The sequence below is a fragment of the Petaurus breviceps genome, unplaced genomic scaffold (genome assembly GCF_028583685.1).
Source record: "Petaurus breviceps papuanus isolate PSGF00001 unplaced genomic scaffold, PetGlider_PUasm1.0 183, whole genome shotgun sequence".
Taxonomy (NCBI): domain Eukaryota; kingdom Metazoa; phylum Chordata; class Mammalia; order Diprotodontia; family Petauridae; genus Petaurus; species Petaurus breviceps.
In genome coordinates, this window is record NW_027185791.1 from 3860638 (window position 1) to 3886701 (window position 26064).

The 26064-nt window shown below is 35.2% G+C and overlaps 1 protein-coding gene across 2 annotated transcripts in view; it reads right to left on the reverse strand.

The window, feature by feature from the left end:
* The window catches only part of SNX24 (sorting nexin 24), a 247367-nt gene that overhangs the window by 88891 nt on the left and 132412 nt on the right, over positions 1–26064 (reverse strand). The window contains exons 2-3 of one of the 2 annotated variants that reach the window (XM_069087815.1): positions 22020–22103; positions 5911–6015 (exon numbers count right to left, since the gene is read on the reverse strand). In XM_069087815.1, coding sequence (XP_068943916.1) covers positions 5911–6015; positions 22020–22103 — 189 coding nt within the window. The remainder of the gene's footprint in view (positions 1–5910; positions 6016–22019; positions 22104–26064) is intronic. The other variant, XM_069087816.1, reaches the window with a different exon arrangement.

Consider the following 26064-nt stretch of genomic DNA (forward strand, 5'->3'; position numbering starts at 1 on the left):
TAGCACATCTGTTCATGTTCCTAATTCCAGAAATGTCTCTGGACTCCTGGTGGGAAAAAAGCATTGTCTTTTCAAATATCTCTCCCAAAAAGTCCCCAATTAGTCCATATGGCAGTTCTCTAAGGCTTCCCAACAGTTACTTTAAAAAGTTCTAAGTAGTGCACAGCAGAGAACAAAAGAAAACTCACAAGGAAGCAAAGATGGACAATCCTCAACACAATGTGTATTATTTATCATACAGACTTTCTTGAAATGAAAATTTATTGTTACATATTTTGAATGCTCTCTTACGTTCTGCTAAGCACATGACATGCTTTCTTTTCTTTCTTTGTATATAAGTTCCAATATTTAAGTTTATGGTGTGTTTTTGTTTCTTTTCTCTATTCTGCATTTGTGTTTTGGTCCTTGAGTCTAAAGTAAAAAAATTTTTTAAGTTCTACATAGTTCCTTCAGTAAAGTTTTTGGATAATCCCAAAATTCCAGTCTTCAAGTTAGGCCCAAACCTACAACCCCTTCTGGATCTGGGGATCACAACTTGCAAATTTAAAATATTGAGCAAATGCAACAAAGAACAGTTTGTAACATGTACTACCTTTGGGTCATGGTCCTTAAAGACACAGAATACATTCATATTTGTCTCTAGTTGCTGAATGCCCACAGGCAGTGGGAATTTTTCTCATGGTGTGTGCCAAGCATCACCAGGTGCATAAAGACCACTTTGGAATATAACCTATTTTGCATTACCCTTCCTCCACTTCCAACCTATACTGCTAAGCATCTTCTATGTTCTCTTCAGGTCAATTTGGTGCAACATTTCTGAAATGGAAATATATGAGACCCTGTAGATCATCTAACAAAAACAGGATATTTACAGAGATATAACATACAAAGGATATTAAGCATAAACATAGCACTGACTCCATAGAATGTAGCTTCCCTAAGCCTCTGTTAGCCACAAACAAGTTGCTAACCAGAAGCCTAGTGGAAGAGTTACTGATTCTTCATTCATTTTCATGCTTAGGCCACCAGGAAGCTATGTCACTGGCCCTAGCCTCAGTCCTCTCAGACAAGGTCTTAAGTAAGGCTTTCAATACCTTTAAAGGAAAAACTAGTCTGGCTTATTTTTTTCCTATCACAATATACATAAACTAAATAAAATTCCCCAAATCTGATTAATTTTAATTTAGAGTGAATACAACATTTGTCATAAGTCTTGTATTGGAATCAAAGCAAATGGATACATTTGATCTCCATTCATACATAAAAGCCTTATCTGAAATTGTAAAACAGGTCTAGCATTCAGGAAACTCATAATGCCATGTTAGTTAAGGCAAAAACTAATCCCTTCTGAGATATTAAATAATAACTGACTATATAGTAATAACCACTCATTACAAATGGGAAATTTCAAAACAATAATTATTCCTAAGTTTTTTCAATGATCAGACATGCTAAAATATGACTAGACAACAAGGAAGCTTGTAACAGTTCAAGGGTAAATACTTAAGACAAAAATTTTGAAGTTACAGTAAATGTGTTTGAAAATCAGTTTTTCTACCTATATGGCCTAAACCAATTCCCTCTCTTGGCCTCACTTTACTCAACTATAAAAATGAAGGGTCCAACTACATGATCAAATTCCTTCCCTATCCAAATCCTATGAAGCAAGTTTACAAGAATCCACTATAGACTTAATCTGTTTGAGGCATTTTTGCCCTATTATGTATTTTAGATTATAGATTTGCATAGTTTTCAAAAATCATGTTCATTTAGACTAACACAGAGATTTTAAAAGTTGGGTGACTGTAATTTTATGACATTGAATGTTTCATTTGGGGTTTCACTTCTCAGAAGTAATATTCCAAAATAGAAAAGGAAACTGCCTTCAAGTTGAATGGAAGCAGAATATTAACAGTGATGGGAACCTGCCTATATGTCTTCAGGATAGCTCTAGGACTTTGGTGCCAAACTCAAATAGAAACAAAAACCATACATAAGGGTCACTGTGGACTACATAATGACTTAAGAAGCCATATATTGGGTGGCTAGGTGGTGCAGTGAGTAGAGGCACCAGCCCTGAAGTCAGGAGGACCTGAGTTCAAATCTGGCTTCAGACACTTAACACTTACTAGCCTTGTGACCTTGGGCAAGTCACTTAACTGCAACTGTCCTGCCTTCCCCCTTCCAAAAAGCAAAAAAAAAAAAAGCCATATATTAACATCATCATTGTTCTATTATCATTTAATTTGTAAACTGTTTCCCAATTACATTTTAATCTGGTTCAAGGAGAGGCCATGTGTTTGACACCTCTGCTCCAGAATACTCTGTTCTGAGTTCTCATAGAGACTGAGACAGTACAGTGGCTGTATTTTGGTAACCTTTCCTAATCATGTGATTATCCTATCATAAGTAATTAGCTCATTTTGAGCTTAGAGGAGCAAAATACTGACCTGTAAGGTCCATCTGGTGAAGAATTTTAGATGAAAAATTCTGAGTTCCATCACAATTGCTCCAAGCCCCCAATCAGAAAAAAATGGCCTCTCTATCTTAAGTTATAAAACATTTATAACTCTTTCTAGTTAACCCTTGGTTTCTGTGGTTATAGCAAAGTCCAGTTTATTGGAAATGTGTGGCAATAAGACAGAAATTATATGACATTATGTCATATGTGCTTATGGATAGATAATCAATCAAGAAGCATTAAAGAATCTACTATGTGGCAAGCACGTTTGCTAAGTATTGGAAATACAAAAAGAGGCAAAAGACACTCTCTGCTCTCAGAAGAAAGGGAAGTTAGGGAAAGAGCTGATCTTTTCTTGGGACCTTCTTCAGTCTGGGCACTCTTCTCAGGGCATGTGTGCAAGCCAATGATTACCTTTTGTCTCCCTTTTCTGGTGAAGCTCATTTCTCTCTTTGCTCTAATTCCTTTAATACAGGCACCCAGAATCTCTTTTCTCATTTCGAAGAAAGCTTCTCGCTTTTATATTCTTGGCTTTGACTGATAAGAGTTAGTGCACAGATCCCTTTCACATTCAGTTCCTACTAAACCCGGCAGAACCTCTATTTATATTCCCAAGTACGTTCTGTTCCTATGAAAGAATATGGCCACAGAGCACATTTCTGAGGCTCTGCATCCTCTACATTTCCATTTGCCAAAACTGTAATATTCTTAATATCCCAGAAAACAACAACATGGAGAATTAGATTATTATTTTTAAATTAACATGTATTTTTGATGCTCTGGTAAGTCATTCTTGTCACATTGCTTTTTCTCATTTTCCAGAAAGTACATGCAGAGATTATCCTGGTATTGAAAACTATTTCCTAAGACTACGAGTAACAGGTATTAACTCTGGGCTTAACGTCTCTGGGTCTCGGTTTCCTCATTTGTAATTCAATCAGTCAAGAAGCATTTATTAAGTATTTGCTACGTGCAAGGCATATACTAGCTACTGGGTATACAAATATATGGAATGAAATTATCATGAGGAGCTTACATTTAACTGGTCAAGGGAGAGGGATGGAATAGAGTATTGCTAACATGCCCACTAGCCTGAATATTCTATGATTCTATATGATACTGCAAAATAGGTGCTTCTGTATTTCCTTGATATACCTATTTCATATACTTAAGTATCTTCTAGTCAGGTTCTCATATAAGAACCATGGCTGGTTCTGCTTCTTAGCTCTTAAATAAAGCACAGTTTCTTTTCTTGGGGAAATTATTCTCTCTACTATTCTCGGTTATTCCCTCTTCCTTTTTATCTATCCTTATGGAATCCAGAACAGTATTTTGGATATGTAGATGTAACCATGTATCAGAATTACTAAGGAGGTGAAAAGACACCCTCAGAATCCAGTAGCAGCAATTACCTTATGTAAAAGGGGAAATGAAGCAGGATTTTTTTTCCTGGAAAATAATGAATAAGACACTGGAAAAGGGAGAAGCCTGATGGAGAGGTAGAAATTTGTTATTCATCTCAACACCATGCGGACTTTGGACAGTTGTAGTTCTGGATTTGTGCTCTTATGCCCTCTCCTGCAAAGATCTAAAGGTGTTCCCAATGCTGCTATTGAGGCTGATAATTTAATCAACAGTGCAGATGATATGCATTTTTAGAGCTTGTGACCAATGGGTCTGGTACTAATCAGACCAAATCTGGTGAGATGACATTACCTACCCTTAGAGATAACATTCCCTCTCTCCTGAAAGAAGCAGCTGCCCCAACTTCTCTTGTGTGTGAGAAGTGTTTAGAGTAAACAGTCCTCTGCTGATACCTTCATAAGTACACAGATTGTTCCCCTCTCTATGCAGGTCAGTTTATTCCTTCTCGACTAACTTTCCATTGATACATGATACATAGCAAAAACTTTGTGGTAAATTTTATACTAGCCACACCAAAAGGTATTTGGAAGAATGAGTCTGCCTGGGTATGCAAAGCTGAAGATATATTTAGCCTCTGAGAGGAGGTGGCAAAGTGATGAATGTCCCTTTGGGAAATCACAAACCTTTTCGGTCACTGCAATCATACTCATTAGCCAGCCTGAAGTTGATTTACAGGAGGGAGTATAAATAGAGAGAGTTTGATAACCTGAAGTGAAGCAAAAATCCCCTAAACTAGAGAAGAATAGGGGCAGATAGGAACCAAACTGGAATGAAGAAGGAGAGGAGATAGCTTTATGTAACACCTTTTGGATTTTTTGCTGGTATTTACATGGGTTTTCCTCTAGATATAGCATCTTAGATGAGGACTTATAGGGTGAAAGACTCCCTCTGACACCTTCACCAACACTCATAACTAGTATTTATATTACAAATGGAGGCCAACTTCCAAGGAGTCATGATTAATCTCTCATTAGGAGACCAGTCAGTTTGAAAGTTACATGTCTAGAGGCAAGCCTAATTCCCTTGAACCTATCCTAAATTCAAATGACATTTTCACATATTGTATCTACCATGCTGTAACACATCCTAACTTCAATCCTAAAGCATGGTACCTGGACTAACCATTCACCCTAAGCTCTTGGAGTAATTTTTTCTCTTTAATTTCTCAAGCTTCTTTGTTATAACCTCTTGTTTCATTTTTTACTCACTAATAACCACTGGTGATCCCTTCCTAAAGTTTGTTCTTCATACATGCTCCAGTAACAGACAGGGTCTTCACCCCCCAAAATACATTCAAAGTTCAAAACTTTTGGACTTAGAGACAGAAGATGTAGATTCAAATCCTGGCTGTGCTACTTATTGTCTCTGTGACCCTAATCTGTATAATGACGGAGATAGACTAGCTCTAAATCCATGTTAATATGATAATTTCCTATGGGAAGGAAAGGATATCTCACCATGGCTCTCCTTCAGAGTGACTCCTGTCTAGTGGTTTCAGTGGGTCAAGCTTACAACAAGAAGACCTACATCACTCATTAATATTCCATAATCTGATTATAATAGCCTGAACTATAGCTGAAAATGGGTAAACTTTTATATACTCTAAGCCAATAGATACATATTAACATTTGTCTCTATATGAGGATCAGGGTCCTAATGATGTTAGAAAATTATTCATTAAAAAGATGATTTAAAATTAAAAATGAATAAAAATTGAACAGACTATCTTCCTCCCCATTTATGATTACCTAAATGTCATTTTATCCTTCTATGAACTAAAAGCAATATGAAAGTCACATCATCTCTACTCTGTAAAATTATCATTTCTAGAATATAAAAGTGACATTTTCTAATACTTCCATTCTCATCTCTTAGTAGTATAGGTGAATACCAAGTCAAACTATTTTTAATTACTTTTTTGTGTAGACAACATTTTCACATTAAGAAGAGATGAATACAGTGAATAATTCAGAGTTATAATTTCCTGCTTCCCACAATTTGTAAAAGTTGAAAAGACACCTTACCTGTAAATAGGCTTCTAAACCTTGTCTTCGCTGCTCCAAGACTTTTGGGACCCAATTTCTAACATGTTTGGAAGGAATTTCTGGAGTTTTTATACATTTCTTGAGCTATAAAGACAAAGAACCATTTTTTAAAATTTGCATAAAATGATTAAAAAATTTTAAAGACAATGTTGAAAAAACCCACAAAAATGAGATATGATAAAAATAAATAAATCAGACAGACATAAAGACTGATATAATACAAAAGTCTATTTAAAAGTTCTTCCTTAGACATATAAACTAATACAAAGTAAAGTGAGTAGAACCAGAATATTATATACATAAAAGCAAAACTGTAATAACAATCAACTATGAAAGACATAGCTATTCTGATCAAGGCAATGATTTAAGACAATTTAAAAAGACCCAAGATGAAAAATGCTATCCATCTCCAGAGAGAGAACTGATGAACTGAGTGCAGATTTAAACTTTATTTTTCACATGTGTGTGTCTTTCCTTTGCAAAATGGCTAATATGGAAATGTTTTGCATGATTTCACATGTATAACTGATATCCTAATGCTTGCTTTCTCAGGGGGTGGGATGGAGGGAGAGAATCTGGGACTCAAAATTTTTAAAAATAAATTTAAAAAAATTTTACATGCAATTGGGAAATATTTAGTAAAAACTTATTAAAAAAACAAAAAGCATTCCCCCTAAATATCCTTCTAAAATGACAGAGATTTTATTATATTCTTCTTTAATGTTTTATAACAGTACATATTTCAAGTATATAACTATTTTTCCCAAAATATTTTAAATAAACTGAAGTAATAAGTAAATTAATCTAAAACTGCAAAGGTATGAATAATGCCTTAAATCAAGCAATACAAGGAGAATTTGCTTAAATAAATAAATTTAATAGTTAGAACTGTAAGTTATGTTGCATATATTGAAAAAAGTAGAGCAAAATGTTGTCCCCAGTAATACATTCTGCCTGGGAAGGCTTAATACTGTACTCTGCCATCCCATTTGGAGATCATTCACAGAGGAACAAATTTAAAAAACCACAGGAATGATCCATCTAAATTTCTAAGAATCAACTGAAAATACTATTCAATGAAAACTGAATGGTCCTTTCAAGAGACAGATGATGAAACCTCCTTTCAGCCTTTTGGCAGCTAATGGACTAGAGGCATAGAATGATACATGTATTTTCAGGCATAGCAAATGAGTAGGTTTGTTTTGCTTAATTATACATATTTGTTTCAGGGGAAGGTTTCTGTTTGAGAGTTTTGGGGATGGTGAGTTGGTGAGTAGTGATAGAAAAAAAAGAGCATCAATAAATCATTTTTAAGTGCACAGAAGAAAAAAGTATATAAGGAGACACAAAGAAGAAATTTTGATTAAATTGTTAAATTTAATATACCATACATTATCTTTCTAAAAACTGTATATTACAAATTTAGTTTCTTACACAATCCTTTTTTTCCTTTGTATGATAAAATGTGTTTATTAAGATGTTTTTTAAAAGAAAAAAAAATGAAACTCAGCTTTCAAGCCAAAGTTTTTAGGGCTTTATGGGAAAGCATAGCTTTAGAAGAAATAGCCTAAAGGGGAAAGAAAAACTATTTCAACTATCAAAAATTGAGTTAGATCTTCCCACAAGGAAAAAGAAAAAAACAAACAAAAAAACCTGATCTTAATGTTCTAATTAAAAATATGAAAACTCTATTTAATATGTCAGTATGTAATTCTTTTCTCCCAATCCAAAGAATCAGCGTGCAATAATGATTAAGAAGTTTAACATTATGTCTTCAATAAACTAAAAATATGATTCATCCATTCAAAATATACTGTAAACTTACTTTTCAAAACACTCTATAACAAAATAACAGATGGAATTTTTTGTGCTGTATGTCATTCTTTTTGCTTGATACTGCCTCTGAGAAAATGTGGAGAGAAACGCAAGGACAAACTCAAAATCAACTTTGACATGCTTGCCCATAGGGGATTGAGAATTTACATTTTGTCTCTGAGCTGACTGAGTTGTTTCTGAAGCAAAAGCAAAGCCAACAAAATCAAATCATTGTGGAAACAGTTATTATAATTCAAGAGAAACTGTCAATTTCATAATGAATTTCTTTTAAAAGAATTAAATTACAACTCAGATAATGTTTAAGAATGAGAAACAGAAGCTTTCTACATTATCCCAAAGCTGTGGCATAAAAAATATTTTCCCCCTATTTATGTATCAAGAGTGCTGAGGAAGCTATCATCAAATGGCTACTGGGATGACAGCATTTGTAGGTGAGTAATGAATTGCTTTAGATGAAAGAAGACAAACTTGAACCAATATAAGTTTCCAATAGGGCTCAGCTGCTTACAAGATAAATACTCCATTGCTACTCTGCTGATGATTAACAGTCTGGGTTATACTGTGATCCTGATGTACAACTTTTACCATCCATTTGGATGGTCAAAAGATATACAAGATACCTACATGAACACAAATGTATTTTCTCATGGCGATTACTCTGCATTATTTTTAGACAGTATTACATCTGTTTTATGAAATCCACCTTTTTGCTACAGACCTTGACTTAAAAGATAATTTGGCTATACTTAATCATTTTCCAAAATTTGGTTAAAATACTTTCTTTTTTGGACACAGAATGATAAATATAAATAGGTTTAAGAAAAATTCATACAAACATATAGCTGATAAATCCAAAACAGGAAATTAAGGATAAAGAAAACTCAGGATATTTGGAGTTTAATGCTAATGATGACATGATAGAAGGAAACTGAATTTCCATCAGTGTTCCTGTCAAGAGTCAAAATACTTGGTTAAATGACCTCGAATGGCATTTCTTGGGTTCTTTCATAATTCATTTTTCACTAAGTGAAATGCAAGAAATTCATTATTTTATTATTGATTATGTGCTAGGTACTCATAGAAAAATGACCACAGTCAGTATTAAGATAAATAACAATAGCTCAAATCAACAGTTAAAACCTCTGTGAAAAGAACTAAGCCTGTGAAACAATTATAAATGATATTACAGATTATATGAGCTTACTACAAATAGTTTGTATCTAAGTCTCCTACACATGAATATTGAGTTTCCCTAGCATACTCTTTCCTGTGTGTGTGTGTGTATATGAAACTAGGGAACACAATTCCAAACAGCAGATTTTCAGGTTCATTTTGCAGGGCATAAACCCAGGTGAAATGGAACACTTGGGGGAGAAAGCTTTTAAGGAAAATTGAAGTGAAAATGAACATATTTTTTCCCCTGTTTCTGGCATAAATTACAAACTATACAGTATCAAGGAAAGTAGTCGTGATTTCCAACTTTAAGTCCCCACACATACCAATTTAACCAGAAATCTATAAATATCAATGAAATTCTCTACAATTAATTTCAATTGAGAAATATTCAACAAACAACTATTACTTGTTCAGCATGACAAATAGGAATTGGTTCATTCTTTGTACTTGTATCCCCAGTGTCTCATGCACAGTAGGCATTTAATAAAACTTTTTGATGGCCTGATTGATTGAAACATAATGAAAGACACAAAAGAATTATTAGGCAAGGTCCCTGTCTTCAAAAAACTTACAAATTCTTTGGGTAGATGAAACAAATACTTATGAAACAAGTAGAGAACAATTATATGCCAATATGTACTTATATACTACTGGAATTCAGAGACCAGAGAAATCAGTGTGACTAAAGTAGCAAGAAAGACTTCATTGCACTTGGAAGAGAGAGTAGGATTTAGATGGGTTAAAAGCTGAAGGAAGAACCTCTTAGGCTACAGAAAGCCTTATTAGGAAACGTGTGAATACAGAAACTAGAATGACAAGGGATCAGTGAAGAGATCAACAAATCATAGCATAGGGTATGTTTGGAGAAATTTTGGGAAACCAGGATAGTCAGAGTGAGTTCACAATGTGGAAGGTATTAAATGCCAAGATAAGAAGTATGAACTTGATAAGGAAAGAAATATATTCTAAGTTCTTAAGCAAGTGCAGAGAAAACAATTACAGTAAAATGAAAAGTGGTGTCTTTAGGGCAGAAGTTAGCATAGGTAATGAGGTTCTGAACTAAGAAAACAGAAATGACAATTCAGAGCAAGGGATAAGTTCAAAGACATTTTAAAGGAAGAAACAATAAGGACTTTGTGGCAGATGGAATATTAATAGGGTAAAGAAAGGGAAAGAAAAAAAGTTAAGAAGGAAAACTGTTTTCTGGGCTAATAAATTTTTAAATAAAAATATCTTCTAAAGGAGTAGGGTACCTTTAAGATTGTAATGAATATAATCAAATCAAAAACCTTTTACAAGTACATAAAGTAAAACACACTTTTCTAATAAATCAACAAATATTTCTTAGTCTCTTCTTAATGTGAACAACAAATACTGAATGTATTGATTAAAGTGGTCATTGTGAAATTTCTTCAAACCAGGTAGTCAACAAAATGTATTTAAATGACAACAATTACAGTTTCCTCTTTAGCATTAATGACCATTGGCACTTCTAAAGGTGTTGGGTACTCAGAAAAGAAATTAAAGCACTTATTAGCAAAATACATAAGAAACTCTGCCTGTTTTTAAAGAGTAGCACCCAGTAATGAAAATGTTTACCAAGCATTTCTGAGGAGTACAAAATGTCACAAAGCAAAAAACATAAGACATCAAAATGTTCATTCATTTATTCAACAAATACTTATGAGAATCTACGTTCAAAACGATTATATTAGATATGGGGGAGAAACAAATATGAATCAATCACGGTCAATAACTATAAGTAACCTATTTAGTAGTATGTGGCTTATGGAGCAGCTAGATGGTGCAGTGGACAGACTGCCCAGCTCAGAATTAAGAAGACTCATCTTCCTCAGTTCAAATCTGGTCTCAGACACTAGCTATGTGACCCTGGCCTTTGTCAGCCTCAATTTCCTCATCTGTTTAAAAAAAAAGAGTTGGAGAAGGAAATGGTGAAGCACTACAGTATCTTTTCAAGAAAACCCCCTCAAAAATGGAGACAGTTAGACATCACTGAATAAAGATTGAAGAACAACAGACAAGTAGAGCTTGCAGTCTTAGCAACAAAATAAATGGCTTAGGGGGGAAAGTTGTATATTTTAAAAATAAATTCAAATAAAATAAATATTTACTTTAAGGAAAATTGATTATCTTATCATAAAACATAATATTTAAAGATACTAAGTAAAAACAGAAGATATCAGAAAAATACAATAGAAAATAACTATGGTAACTGACTAAAGCTTATAAAACTAAAGTTTTGTAAGATGTGACAATAGTAAACCCTAATACTTTTACAATTTTACTAAAATTTTCACCTACTTCAAATTGCCTTAATATCTTAAAATTCTAACAGAATTTGAGAGATGAAAGGGACCTCATCACCCATATGTAATTCCCATTACAACATAACCAACAAATTGTTATCTAGCCTCTGTGTGAAGACCTACAAGAGGAGAAACTTACCACCTCTTTAGATAGCCCATTCAACTTTTGGACAGGTTGGAGAGCTTTTGCTGACATCAAGCCTAAAAAAATAGGCCTCTGAAATCTCCACACAATGTTTCTGGGGAAAAACACAAGTCTAAGCCCTTCTCAACAGGATGGCACTTCAAATATTTGAAGACAGTGATCATGTCCACCCTGACTCTTCTCTTTTCTAGGATCAGCATGTGTGTGTGTGTGTGTGTGTGTGTGTGTGTGTGTGTATTTCCTTGAATAGGTCTTCATATGACACAAGTTCAAGGACGTTCACTGTCCTGGCTGCCCTCCTCTGAATGCTTTCTAGCTTATCAGTCTCTCTAAAACTTCAGTGCCTAGAACCAAACGTAATACTCCAGATGAAGTCTGATGAAGAACAACCCAGAAGAACTATTTCTTTCTTATACCTGGAACCTACATTTCTTTTAATATAGCCCAAGATCACTTTATTTTTTTTTGGCAGGCATATCATAATTTTGAATCACAGTTAGCTTATAATTCACTAAATACCTCAATTATATTTCAAACTTTCATTTAAGTATAAACTCCCCCTACTCCATCTTATACCTGTGTGAGGCTGATTTTATATACTCAGGTATGTATTTACCCTTACTGAAATTCACCTTATTAGATTCAGGCAATCAATGCTCTAGCTTGTCAAGATCCATTTGGATCATAACTCTTGTCACAAAGTGTGTCAGCTCTCCTTCACCTCTCAATTAAATCCACAAATATGATAAGCATAGACGACTTTATACAAAGTTACTGAAAAAATGTTAACCAGCACTGAGCTATACATAGGTCCTTGGGGTCCTCTCCTGGAAACCTCCTACCAGGCTGACAAGGAACCATTAAAAACTATCCTTTGAGCCTGGCCATCCAACCAATTCTGAATCCATTTAACTGTACTGTCATTTAGTCTTCATTCTTCTATCTTCTCCACCAGAACTGTATGAGATACTTTGTAATCTTTGCGAAAATGTAGATAAACTTTATCTATTTCATTTCCTCATCTATCAGTTTAGTGTGTCAAAAAAAAAGAATTCAATTTAGTCTGGCATGGCTATTTTTAAAATAGAATTTTATTCATAACTTTTGTTTTCACACTTTCTGTATTACTCTCCCAAAGAGTCATTTCTTATAATACAAGTTTTTAAGAAAAAAAAATCAGCATTATCAATCAACACACTGGAAAAAAAAACTGAAAATATATGCAACGTTTCATATCTGAGGATCTGTCAAACCTCTGCAAAGAAATAGGGGTGGGAGAGTGTGAGATAACTTGTCATATATCTTCTTTGGAACCAAGCTTGTTCTTTGCAATTTTGCAACATTCATTTTTGTTATTGTTTTGTGTTTGTTGTTCCTTGCATTTGTCTTGTGGTAGTCCTGCCTTTTCATGGCAGAGGGGTTTTCGTAATTCAATGAAACTATGAGTCATACTTGTGCAGGGTTACCCAAAGACAGACAGATCATAGTGGAGAGTTTTGACAAAAGGTGATCCACTGCAAAAGGAAATGGTAAATCATGTCAGTATCTTTGCCAAGAAAACCCTATGGACAGTATTAAGACACTAAAAGATATGACATCAGAAAATGAGCCCCTCAGCTTGGAAGGTGTCCAAGACAGAAAGGCCTGACTTGCTATGGTCCACAGGTTTACAAAGAGTCGAACATGACTGAAAGACTGAACAGCAGTCACTATATATATCACTTACTTTATTCTGTTGACTTTACTTGTATCGCTTCATATAAGTCTTTCTGTGCTTCTCTGTGATCATTTTGTGTTTTTTTTTACAGAACAGTAATATTCCATTATATTCATGCAACATAGTTTGTTCATCCATTTCCCCACAAAGTGTTGCTATAAATATTTTGCTACATATAGAGCCTTTCTTTTTGTCAGTGACTTCCTTGGGATAGCTAGTTATGGAATATTTGGGTCAAAGGATATAGACATTTTAGGGATTTCATTTGCTTAATTGCTTACCAGGATGAATTTACTAATTCACAGTTTTAGCAACAATATATTAGGGTGCCTCTCTTTCCAGACAACTCCTCTAACATTAACTATTCCCATTTTTGGTCACCTGTGCCAACATTTTGTTGGATAAGAGGTCAAATTTCAAAGTTGTTTTCATTCACATTTCTGTTATTATTGATGATTTATGGCATTCTTTCAAATAGTAGTTAGGAGTCTGAAATTTCTTGAAATTTCTGAAATTTTATCTTTTGTGATTGTTTATATACCTTTTGTTTGAGATTGTTTATATACCTTTTGTTTGATTGAGAATATAACTACTACCCACAGCTGCTAATTTTTTCATGGTATGTTCTTTAATATTCGGGTTCCATATCTCTTTTGAATTTTTTTGTAGAATATGTTGTAAGATGTTGATCTAAGACTAATTTCTCCAAAACAGCTTCCCACTTTTACCAGAAGTTCTTATGAAATAGGGAACTCTTTATTTCTGATTCTCTCAACATGGCTGTTTTTGAAGTCATGCTATCTTTGAAAACACCATTTACCATTCTGTATATTCACCAACCACGTCTTTAAGGGTTTGTTCCAAAATTTTCTCAGGAATTAAAGTTAATCGGTCCATAAGACACAGACTTTATTCTCTTCCCTCGTTTTTGAAGATCAGGAATATTTTCCTGTGTTCCATTCTGTGACATGTCTCTTTTTCAGAATGCTATCGAAAGTGGCTCAGCAATCACATCACAATTTCTGGTACCCAGGATGCATTGCACTGGAATATCAGAGGCACTAGGTGCCCTCTTACTGTCTCCTTACATACTCTAGACATAAGTGTCACACTACTCACTTTCTCTCTCATTCCCAGAACAATGGGCATTCTCTCTAGAAAAAAGAGTGACAACAAAAACTACACAAGTGCACCTTCTCTCTGCTGTTAATTACCATCATCCCACCGGGCCGGGCCCTGCTTTAATCCTCCTTTCCAAAGGCAGCTTTAAAAAAAGCTTTTTGACAACCGTGACAATCTCAATACCATTTTTATAGTACTGTGCCACAGTCCTCTATCCATCCTCCGTTACCTGGACATTCTTCTATTTTATTAACATTTCTTTAAAGAAAATCTAAGTTTATGGGCAAGCTCCTTTTGCATACACACAGTTGTCTCTTCAGAGAAATACCATTTTTCCTCCTCAGTGGAATTATTTCCTTTTGTGTCTTCAGAATTTCATTGTTGAGCACCTTCCATCCCTCTTGGATTCACTTCCCCTACAGAATTTTCATCCTTTGGATCCTATCTATCCCTCTTCTAAACCCTTTGAAATCTGTTTATCCTGCTACGGCTACAACCCTTTCTCAATATCCTTTTCCCCCTGTCTCTTTACTCTTCCTTCTCATTTTTCAATGACTAGTTCTGCTTAGAATTTCATATAATGGACTGCTGCTTCAATGACAGGTGAACTAGGGGGCTTTTTCTGCAACTGAATGTGTAAGAGGGAAAACTGGTAGAGAACTGCACAAAACACCAAGCTAACTGGTTGCTTTGAACCCTGATGAGCTACTACTTATAGGAAAACACCAAGCTGATTGGTTTCTGTCAGAAATGATTATTAATAACCAATAATTTGGAGGAAGATTCAGAACTTTGCCCTTCTTCTGAAATCCTTTTAAAAAGTTCAGTCTGAAGGACATTACTGACAATGAGATTGCATTTTACTTTCTGGATCTTGGCCAGACCTACCCAACCTTGAAAGGAATTTAATCTAAGGTGGGGAAGCCCACAGTGTGCAACTCAGGTTGGGTGGGGACAGATCCTTTTGTCAAGATAGCCCAAGGCTGGAAGTGCTGGCATAACTGGGTCTGGGAATGGTTTGGTAGAGAGATATTTTCTCTACCTAATGGTGACATGATGATGGGTGACATCAGCACCTGACTGCTTGGAAGCCTTGCCACCATGATTGTCTTTGGTCTAAAAGAAATGGTCAAATGACCATCCTTTTATTAATATTAGTTAGTAATCATTAACTAATAAATAAATAATTGTGTTATGTTAGCTATAATAATATTAATAATTATTAATATTAATAATATTAAATGACCATCCTGCTGACCTTATTAAGAAAATTATTAAATTACTCAGAAACTATGCTTCTGAAACCTTTTTAGATGTCACATTTCTTTGGTGACGAATGAGCTCTTAATATTTGTCCCATGGATACTCTTCTGGTTTTTCCTGACCTAGCGAACCAGGAAGTATAGGGGAATAACTTTTATATCCTTTTAATCTTGGAGTTTATTCTTTCTATGCTTAATTAATAAAGCTGGTTTTAATTAATATATTGTTTAGCTAAGTGCCTATGATGGGGATGGGATCTGAACCCCCAGAAGGAAAAGAACATGCCTTTGGGATCTGGACACCAAAAAGGAAAAGGACTTTCTAGAGGACTTGGACTTTCCCATGTGGGTCAGGTCCCTGGCCCTTCCCAGTAATTTAACTGTCCATTTATTGTCTGCACCTGGCCCTACCCTAAACCACCACTCCCTTCATTCCATCTAGACACTTTCTCTGTTCCCACCATCTTCTGTACATAAGATCCATCTTGTCTCCATTAATGTGCTCAGATTCCTTAAGAGTCAAGTCAATTCTTAGGTTCCTTAAAAGCCTGGCCAATATGGCAGATTTTTAGAATCACCCCCACCCTCTATTGGTGTTTTGATACACCTGCCTTGTCTTTGGCTGAAAGAAGATTTGAGTTAACTTCATTTGGGCAAGACCCACATATAGCTATTTCAGAGACACAGCACTTCACAACCTCAGCACTAAGGATGTACACAAATATTTGTTGCTCTTTTTTGAGGTGACAAAGAGTGGGATCAAATTGGGATGGGGAATGCTGGAACAAATTGTAGTATATAAATATGATGGAACACTATTATGCTTAAGAAATGATATAGGGGATGTTTTCAGAGAAACCTAAGAAGAATATTATGAACTGATACAGAGTGAAGGAAACAGAACCAAGAGAACAATTTATACAATGGCAATTATATGCTAAAGACAAACAACTCTGAAAGAATTGGGGACTTTGATCAACGTTAACAACCAATCACAATTCCAGAAGGCTAATGATAAAATGTGCTATCAAACTCCTGATAAGTAAGAGATTCAGAGTGCAGAATCAGATATTTTTTTGGATGTGGCCAATGTGGAAATTTGTTTTGCTTAATTATATGTGTTTGTAACAGAGAGGTACTGTTTTTCTTGTGTTCTCAATTGGGGGGGGAGGGGAAAGGAAAAGGGAGAGAAGGAAAATTTTTGCTGACTGTAAAACATAAAATATAATTTAAAATGAAAAATCTGTATTGACAAGTCAAGGAAAAAGGAAATAAAATGTCCTTATATTCAGAAGCAATTAGAAGCAGAGGTAAATGACCTTTTGATATTTAATAATCATGCCTTGAAGGCAAATATTTAATATACAGCCCAGAATGGCACCAATATCAGAACATCTGTTCTAACAATGTAGTACACTTTAGTCACCAGTACCTCTCTTTTCTCTCTGGACTAGCTCACTCACAACAAATTCCCCTCAGTGTCACTCTTTTTTTTTTTTTTTTTTTTGCTTTTTGGAGCGGGGAAGGTTGGGCAATTGGGGTTAAGTGACTTGCTCAACGTCACACAGCTAGTAAGTGTTAATATCTGAGGCCAAATTTGAACTCAGGTCCTCCTGATTCCAAGTCCGATGCTCTATTCACTGTGCCATCTAGATGCCCCCACAGTAACTCTTAAAAGGCACTGAGAAAGTGTTACCATTTCTTAAAAGTAAAAAGTATAAAAAATAAAAAAATAAAAGTAAAATATATCAACATCACACTTATTTGATGAAAGTAATTCCCTCAAGCCAGAGAAGACCTCATCGGGTTGGTTTCCTGGTTAATGCAGAAAAGCTCAGACAACTCTTTACTAAATAGGATTCTGTTTTAATCAATCAGTTTCTAGCAAAGTAAAGCCTGTTCTGCAATAAGCACAACTCAAAGGAAAACAGATGCAAAGCTTTTCTTTTCACTTAAGTTACTCCCTCTTAAATTATAAAGGGTAGTAGAGAGCAACCAGGCATCCCTGAGAGCTTTACCTTTTCTTAGACTGTTGAAAGTAGAAAGTCATAAACTGAGGAGCAAGATTCAGCTTCCCTCCAATTAGACAACTACATTTGAAGAGCTCTCTTAGCTAATCAAGCTTTTCTGCCAACCAATGAGTAAATCAATTCTTCTCTACTAATTAGCATGTTTTCAGCAAAACAGCAGGAGAATCTTTAGAAGCAGCTTCTCTTGTAGTGCCTGAATATTCTGCCCCCAGCTTCTTGTGGCTCTACTTGTGATCAATGCAGCTCTCTTGAGTCACATGGTAGCTTATTCTCTCACTTATTCATTTTCCTACATGTCCTTCTCTGGCTCCCTATTGCCTAATGACTCATATAAGTGCTTCCTAATGGTCAGTGACTCATTTATTACCTTATGAGGTAGAACTCAAGCAATCTCTTTCTGTCAAACAGGAACATAACAGTCTATGAATCTTCCCACAATCAAGTCACGTCAACAAGCATTTACTAAGCACTGGGGATAGAAAGAAAGTCTAAAACAATCTCTACTCTCAAAGAGCTCACATTCTGATTCAGGAGACAACACAAAAACAACTATGTACAAACAAGATATGTGGAATATAAATTGAAGATGATCCCAGAGGTAAGGCATTAAGAAGAAAGGCTTCTTGGAGAAGGTGGGATTTTAGTTGAGATTTGAAGGAAACTAGAGTGTGTGGGGGGCCAAGTCTAACATATTCTTGAGCTTGTGTCTGAGTCCATAGACTTGTGACTTGCTCCTAGTTCAAGGATTCATTCAGCTATGTCTGAGTCTGGACTTGTTGACTTGTTCAGATCCGGGAGGGTGCAAAGTCCCCTCTAGACAGGTGTGCCATATCTACTATCCCCAAGAAGAATATTTGGCAATTAATATCAAGAAATAATGCTGTGTCTCCTACAAGCACTCTGGGCATGCAGGAAGCAGCCTTGGTAGTCAAGGCTGTTACTGATATCTATGTTTAGCTGAGTGCATCCATAAGAAACTGGTGACTCAAAGTTCACTGTAAAATTTTCCATGCATAAACAAGAAATATATATTATTAATTATACTACTCCATTAAACTAGCATTGTTGCCTAATTATGCTCACCTAGCCCGAACCTTTTGTTCACCGTCCACCCTACACCATCAGTTGCTGGCACTAGGAGGTAGAGATAAAGAAGAGGAGAGCTCTAGATATGGGGACAGCCAGTGAAAATGCCCAGTTGGAAGATGGGAAAGAGTTTCTTGTGTGAAGAACAGAAAAGAAGCTAGTGTCACTGGACCATGGGGCATGTGATTTGGAGTAAGGTGTAAGAATACTGGAAAGGTAGGTAGGAGCCAGGTTACAAAAAGCAAAAGCAAAAAGATTATTTGATCCTAGAGGTAACTGGGATGGACAGTGGAATTACTTCATGCTTTAGGAAGATTAAATGGACAGCTAAGTAGAGGACAGACTGAAGAAGAGGCAAGGAGACCAACCTGAAGACTACTTCAGTCCAAGTATAAAATGATAGCCTATTCCAGGGTGTGGCAGTGTCAGAAAAGAGAAGGACGAATATACAAAAGAAGTCGTAAAGGTAGGATCAAGCAAAGAATTGGCTTTTGACTAGATAGGGTAAGGAGCTGAAGATGGTACCTAGGTTGCAAGCCTGGGTAACTGGGAGGATGCTAGTACCCACAAACAGTAACAGAGAAATTAGGTAGAAGGGAGGATTTGGAAGGAAAGATGATAAGTTCAATTTTGGATGTGTTGAGTTTAAGATGTCTACTATGCTACACATTGAGTTAAAAAACCACAAATTAACAGCCCCTATGGCTATGAAATTTTATTTATTTTGTTAAACATCCCTCGGTTACATTCCAATTTGTTTCTGACTGAACTTAGGAGTTCTGCAAGCTACTTGCAGTTCACAGGTGGTAAGATTGAAACCTCAGGTTATAAGATATTAAATTTGAGGCATCCCATAGGCAGTTAGAGATGTGAGACAAGGTCAAAAGGGTGGTTAGGGCTGGATAAATATATCTAAGAATTACCTGCACAGAGACTATAGTTAAGTCCGTGGGAGCTGATGAGATCATCAAGTGAAACAGTATGGAGGGAGAAGAGGAGACCTATGAGAGAACTTTCAGGGACAGCCATAATTACTTGATGTGAGCTCAGTGAAGATTCAACAAAGGTGCTGGAGTAATAGTCACATAGGTAGGAAGAAGACCACAAGAACAGTGTAGAAGAACTTAAGAGAGAAGAGAGTATCAAGGAGAGTATTAAAGGCTTCAGAATGGTCAAAAAGGATAAGGAATGAGAAAAGGCCATTAAAATTGACAATTAAGAGATCATTAGTAACTTTGGAGAGAATAGTTTTGGTTGCATGATGAGGTCAGAAGCCAGGCTGTAAAAAGTTAAGAAGAAAATGAAAGAAAAGGAAATGAATTCCCTATTATAGATGGCCTTCTGAAGTATAGTCACAAAAGAAAAAAGAGGGAGCAGTGATGGACAAATAAAATGACTTTGTTTTGAGGATAGAGGGAACATGAACATGTCTATAGGTAGTAATAAGGAAGTATCCCATAAATAGGGAGAGATTCAAGATTGGTAGGAGTGTCGGGATGAGAGAGGGGGCAATCTGCTGGAGAAGATGGGACAGAATGGGAATCACTTGTGCATAACAAGGGTTTTGCCTTGGCAAGGAGAAGTCTCACCTCTTCATGAGGTAATAGGGATAGAGAAAATAATGGTAGAAAGTATCTGAATATTGTGAGATAAGGTGGAGAGAAGAAGGAATGCTCAGAGAACAGCTTAAATTTTTTTTAGTGAAATATGAAACTAAGAAAAGGGGGAGCAGGAGAACGTACAGGGGGAAGGAAGAAGACCCATGCATGGGAGGCTTGAAAAGTAATGGAAAGTTTTGGGAAAGCTGCCATAGTGAGCATGACTATGAATTAATTAAGGAGGTATAAAAAGGAATGGCTTGCCACACTAAAGGTCTAGTTAGGATCATGTAACACAAATTTGTAGTGTTTGTGATGTTAACCTTAACAATGTAATAAAGAATGAGGTTTCTATCTAATCTGCAAGTCTTTGGCCTCTGCCTTTCCTTCTTACTTAACAATGGCTTCTCAATGCTATCACAGGATCATAAAATAATTGTATCATAGATTCATGGCTGAGAGGAAGCTGAAGTTAACACAACTGGTATGTATATAAGGTAGAATTTTAAACCAGGACTAAAGTGTTAGGATTAATCTAATAAAGTAAAGTTCAAGGGGGATGGAAAGCCTTACAGTTGGATACAAAAAAATCAATCGCACAAGTGCAAGATGGGAGAGACATGGTTAAACAGCACTTATTATATAAAAGATATGTAGCTTTCAGTATACTACAAGTTCAGTAAGAGTCAACAATGTAGCAGCCTCCCCAAAAAAGCTAATGAAATACTGGGCTTCATTATGAGACAGAGCTCTTAGGAATAACAAAGGGGCAGATTTATCACACTCTTCTCTCAACAGATATCACCTGGAGTACTGTGTTCAGTACTAGGTACCACAGGTATATATTTGAGATAACTGTGAAGTGCTTCACAGTTGCACTTAATGCTTTTTCCCTCTCTCTCTCGTTTCTAGAGAATAGACAACCAGGATGAAAGGGGCCTTGAGCCCATGTCATAAGAGGATACTATAAAGGAACTAAGGATATTTAAGATGAAGAGAAGACTCAAGGGAGAAGAATAATACTTCTTCAAGTATTGTGATGATAACTTACTAAGAATCAGATCTACCCAAATGTGGAATGGGCTACCTAAAGAGGTGGACCACCCTCTCCTAGTCAAGTAGGGACTGAATGACCACTTTGGTGTCTATACTATAGTATAGTTTTCTTTCATGCATGGTTTGAACTATATGGTCACTGAAGTCCCTTCCAATTCTCAAATTCTGTGATTCTGTTATGTTTCCAGTGAATTATAATCCTAATTTCCTTCAAAAATAAATTTATGACAAAATATAAACTGTAAAAGTCAGAAAGAAAAATAGTATATAACCAAAATGGATGAAAAAGTTGAGGTAGTACTTTTATAGGCAGAAAAAAAGGCTAAGATTTTCCTTTTATGTTTCAAAAAGCATTCTACATATGCAAACACAGATAATCTTTTTTTGTACAAATTTAAAGTAAAAACTAGTTATAAAAACACAAGTAGTATAAAATCAATATTCAAAAAATGTTTTTCCATGAAAAGATAACTTTTTTCTACTTTTCAAAGAACACCAAGTATTTATCACGAGTAAGATACTCCAATGTTTAGGAATACCTATGATTCAAAATAATATGCTAATAATACTAAATAAGAAGAAAACCCAAGTTACTTCAAAAGCCTGATGAAGAATACTTCAAAGTATGAAAACTACCTCACGATGAAACAAATTATATTGCTCTTATAAAATATAAATAATATGGAAGAGAATCTTAAGTTATACTGGTTAGGCCAATAAAAAGAATAGTTACCTTTTTATGCAGAGCATGAAATTCACTGTACCTTTTTTCTACAAAATGCTTCCGTCCACTCATTAGCACTTCTATCTTAAAGACCTAAGGAAAAAAAAATTAAAAATCTTACTTTCACCAATTCAATACATTCAACTGTCTCATCTTCTAAGTTTGGGATCAAGACATAGTTCATGTTTTAAATTACAAAAGCTGATCCCTCAGAACCCAGAACACTCAGGAGACACTGAAATAATAGCAATGATTAATGAGTACTATGACTAAATATTTATTAGCAAGTATTTTTACCCAACAAATATAAAAGCAATGAAAGTTTGTATATACTGAAAAGACACACATATATATTATCATTTGTTAATGTTTCCTTAAAATTAATGTTTTAAATGGGTATCACTGAAATAAAAATAATAAGATGCTGTTTTATAATCTCACATATAAGTGAGTTCTAATGTGTATTTCTGTGACAAAGCACTATGTCTTCTGCAAAACAATAAAAGAAATAATAGTAGATTTTGGGTTAATTTCTTCCTAACCTGCATATTCATATAGTCTCAGCTGGGCTTATTGTCCTGCTTTCAACACACAAAAAAAATTGTAGTTAAGGTTCATTTTCCCTGCATGATACGAATGACAGCTTGTGCTTCTACCTCGAAAAGGTTGAAAGGCCAAATGAAAAGGCTCTCTGGATGCACTAATTAGTAACCACTAACATGACATTTTCTGGATTCTTAGGTCACTGGGTCAGGACCAAGGACAGGGGATAAGAAATACTGTGAAATGTTCGTGAAAATACAATTTAAAAAAAGCTCACTAAGGCTAAAAGAAAAGGTATTTTACTAATACAAAGGCTTTAACATGGCTGCTCTCTTTTGCTGAGTAAGTTTCTGAGGCACTAAGTTAAATTAAGATTATTCAATTACCTATGACTTCTAGATTAAAAAAATAACTTTTGATTCTTAGAAAAGTTATAAAAAGATCAAAGGTATACTTTTTTAATCCATTAAGAGGATAGCTTTACTATTATTTCAATTTATTATATAAAATTATATTCCATTTGGGTAAGAAGTAGAAGATCAATATTAGCTTTCTTTTTTTTTAATCTTTGTACTTCACTAAAAGAAATCTCCCCATTAGAAGCAACAAATTGTCTTCAAATTCAGCTGTACTGTGCCATAAGGTTTTAGAAAAGCACTTGTAAATTTTTTACCAATTTAAATCTTCAAAATTCAATTTAAGCTTCTTTAAAAACAATTTACATATACAAATCAAATTCTCTTTCCATATATGTATATGTCCAGTTCAAGAAAAAATATTACCATTAATTCACAAAAAGCATGTCTTTTTAAAAAAATGTTCCAGAAATCAAATAAGAAGAATGCAATGAGGAACACAAGAATAGAAGGTTAGTTAGCAAGATAAAAGGTTTAGTTTGGTTTTGCTTTTAAACTATTAGAACCAAGATTTAAATCAAGACAAACTAGCAGCATTATTAAAAAGAAGGTATAATGGGTGCTAAGCGATATAAAATAAACAAATTTTCCATCTGCATCCAGTTACTAGTAGATTTCACCACTAGAACTACCACCTTGATTAGTAGCTTTGTTAGGAAACTTCTGAAGAGGGGGGAAAAAGGTTGAAGAATCAGTAAAGTTTCAACCTCTATGTTACTTCTAAAAGTAACTTTTATTTATTAAAGACTAGGGTTGAGGGGCGGCCAGGTAGCACATCGAGTAAGAGCACTGGCTCCAGTGTTAAGACCTGTAGATCGAATCCCAGGCTCAGACACTTAGCACCCACCCAGAAACACCTGGCCATGTAACCTTGAGCAAGTTACTTAACCCCAATTGCTTAGGGGCGGCTAGGTGGCTCAGTGAGTAAGAGCACCGGCTCCAGTGTCGGGATGACCCGGATCAAATCCAGACTCAGATACTTAGCACCACACCCAGAAATAACTAGCCGTGTAACCTTGAGCACATTACTTAACCCAGATTACTTTAAAAAAAAAAAAATAAATAAATTTAAAAAAAAGAGTAGGGTTGAAATACTTTTTTGCAGGGTTTGTTATGAAATGTCTTCACTGTAACAAACCCAGCATTCCAACATAAAGTGTCTTGGTTGCTCTTTATAAACATCAGTAACACTGGAGGGGGAAAAACACAACTGTTTCACTGGGGTTTTCTTTTCCTTCCAAGGAGATCGATCGATCAATCGATATCTCTGTCTCTCTGTCTCTGTCTCTCTCTCTCTCTCTGTGTCTCTTTCTGTCTCTGTCTCTGTCTGTCTGTCTGTCGGTCTCTCTCTCAAAGACTTGGTTTATAAAATTCATTAATTTGAGGTTAGTGTTTAGTAACTAGTGGCAACATAACCAAAACCTCCACTTAAATTACTTTGCATGCTGATTGGATGCAAGAGCTATTATGGAAAAAGAAATGGCAAGCTTAGGAAACTAAATGGATACTTTTGAAGAGACTGAACAAAGAGTTGAGCTCATTTAAAACTATGAATTTGGGAGTCTAGGAGAATAGTGGTGTTTCAACGAAACAGGAAATTCAATACAAAGAAGAATTTGAGAGGAAAAGTGTTATTTTTTTTAACATTATCTCCAGAAGATTCAGTTTAAATGTCCAAAAAAGCAACTGGTCATATGGGACTGGAGCTCAGGAGAGACTAAAATTGGATATATAGCTTTATGAGTAATCTGCAAAGAAATGACAGAAAGTATAAATAGAGAAAAGATGTCAGGACAGAGCTTTGACTAAGGCATTATGTAGATGATGATCTAGCAAAGGAGATGAAGGACTGGCCAGAAATGTAGGAGGATACACAAGATGAAGCCATGTTGTGAAAACCTAAAGATAAGAGTATCTAGGTCCTTGATAAGAAACGGTGGTCATCAGTGTTTGCAGAAGCCAAAGAGGAGAACTGAGAATAAAACAGCATAAACAGAACAAAACAGCTAATTAAATTTGAAATAAGTAGAAAACAAATACAAAGAAACTTAGGGAGATGAAAGAGTGAAAGATGGTAGATGCACTTGAACTGAACTTTAAAGGAAGCTAGGAATCTTAAAGAGCTTTTATAATAATGGCACAAAAATTGAAAATGTAAGGTTTCATAAGAATGACAGCAAGCCATTTTGTTGGACCATAAATATATAAGAGCAAGACAGACCTAGACTGAAGGGCTTTAAAAGTCAAACAAAGGAGTGTGTATTTGAAACTAGAGGCAACATGGAACCAGTGGAGTTTTCTCAATCTGGAATGACAAGGTAAAACCCATACTTAAGGATATCATTTTAACATATATAAGGAAGAGGAAGATGGATTTCAAAGGGTAAGGTGATGAGGGAAGAAGGGAAAGAATCTGGAATTCAAAGTTTTAAAATCAAATGTGTCAAAAAAAATTAGTATTATCATTATTTTTTACATGCAACTGGGAAATAAGATATACAGGCACTGGGATATGGAGATCCATCTTGCTCTACCAGAAAGTCGGAGGGGTTATGGGGGAGGATATAGGAGAGAGTAGACTGGGGGAGGCATATACATATATGTTTTGGGGTGGTGGGTAGGGGAAAGATGGGGAAGAAATTTATAACTTAAAATCTTGTGGAAATGAATGTTGTAAACTAAAAATAAACATAAAATTAAAAAAAAAGAGAATATGTGCTTAGAGACTGCACTAGAAGAAAAAAAAAGGCACAATTAAACCAGAGCAGTTAGCTTCAAATATGGATTACTAGTGTTAAGTACACTTCTCTCTCACCATACTCTTCTTTGGCAAGAATAGGATAAGGGCAAAGAGAGCAAAATGTATAAGAAACAGGATTAAGGGAAATAATAAATGATCAATCATAACTATGAGTGTAAATGGGATCAGCCCACCCATAAAACAGAGAAGTTCTAAGAATGTATTAGAAAACAGGGTTCAATGATATGTTTCATACTTTTTCTTTTGCAATAAACACTTAGGTAGAATCAGAAAGTTAAAATAAGAGGTTGCAGTAAAATCCATTATGTTTTCTTTATGTCACCTCAAAAAAGAA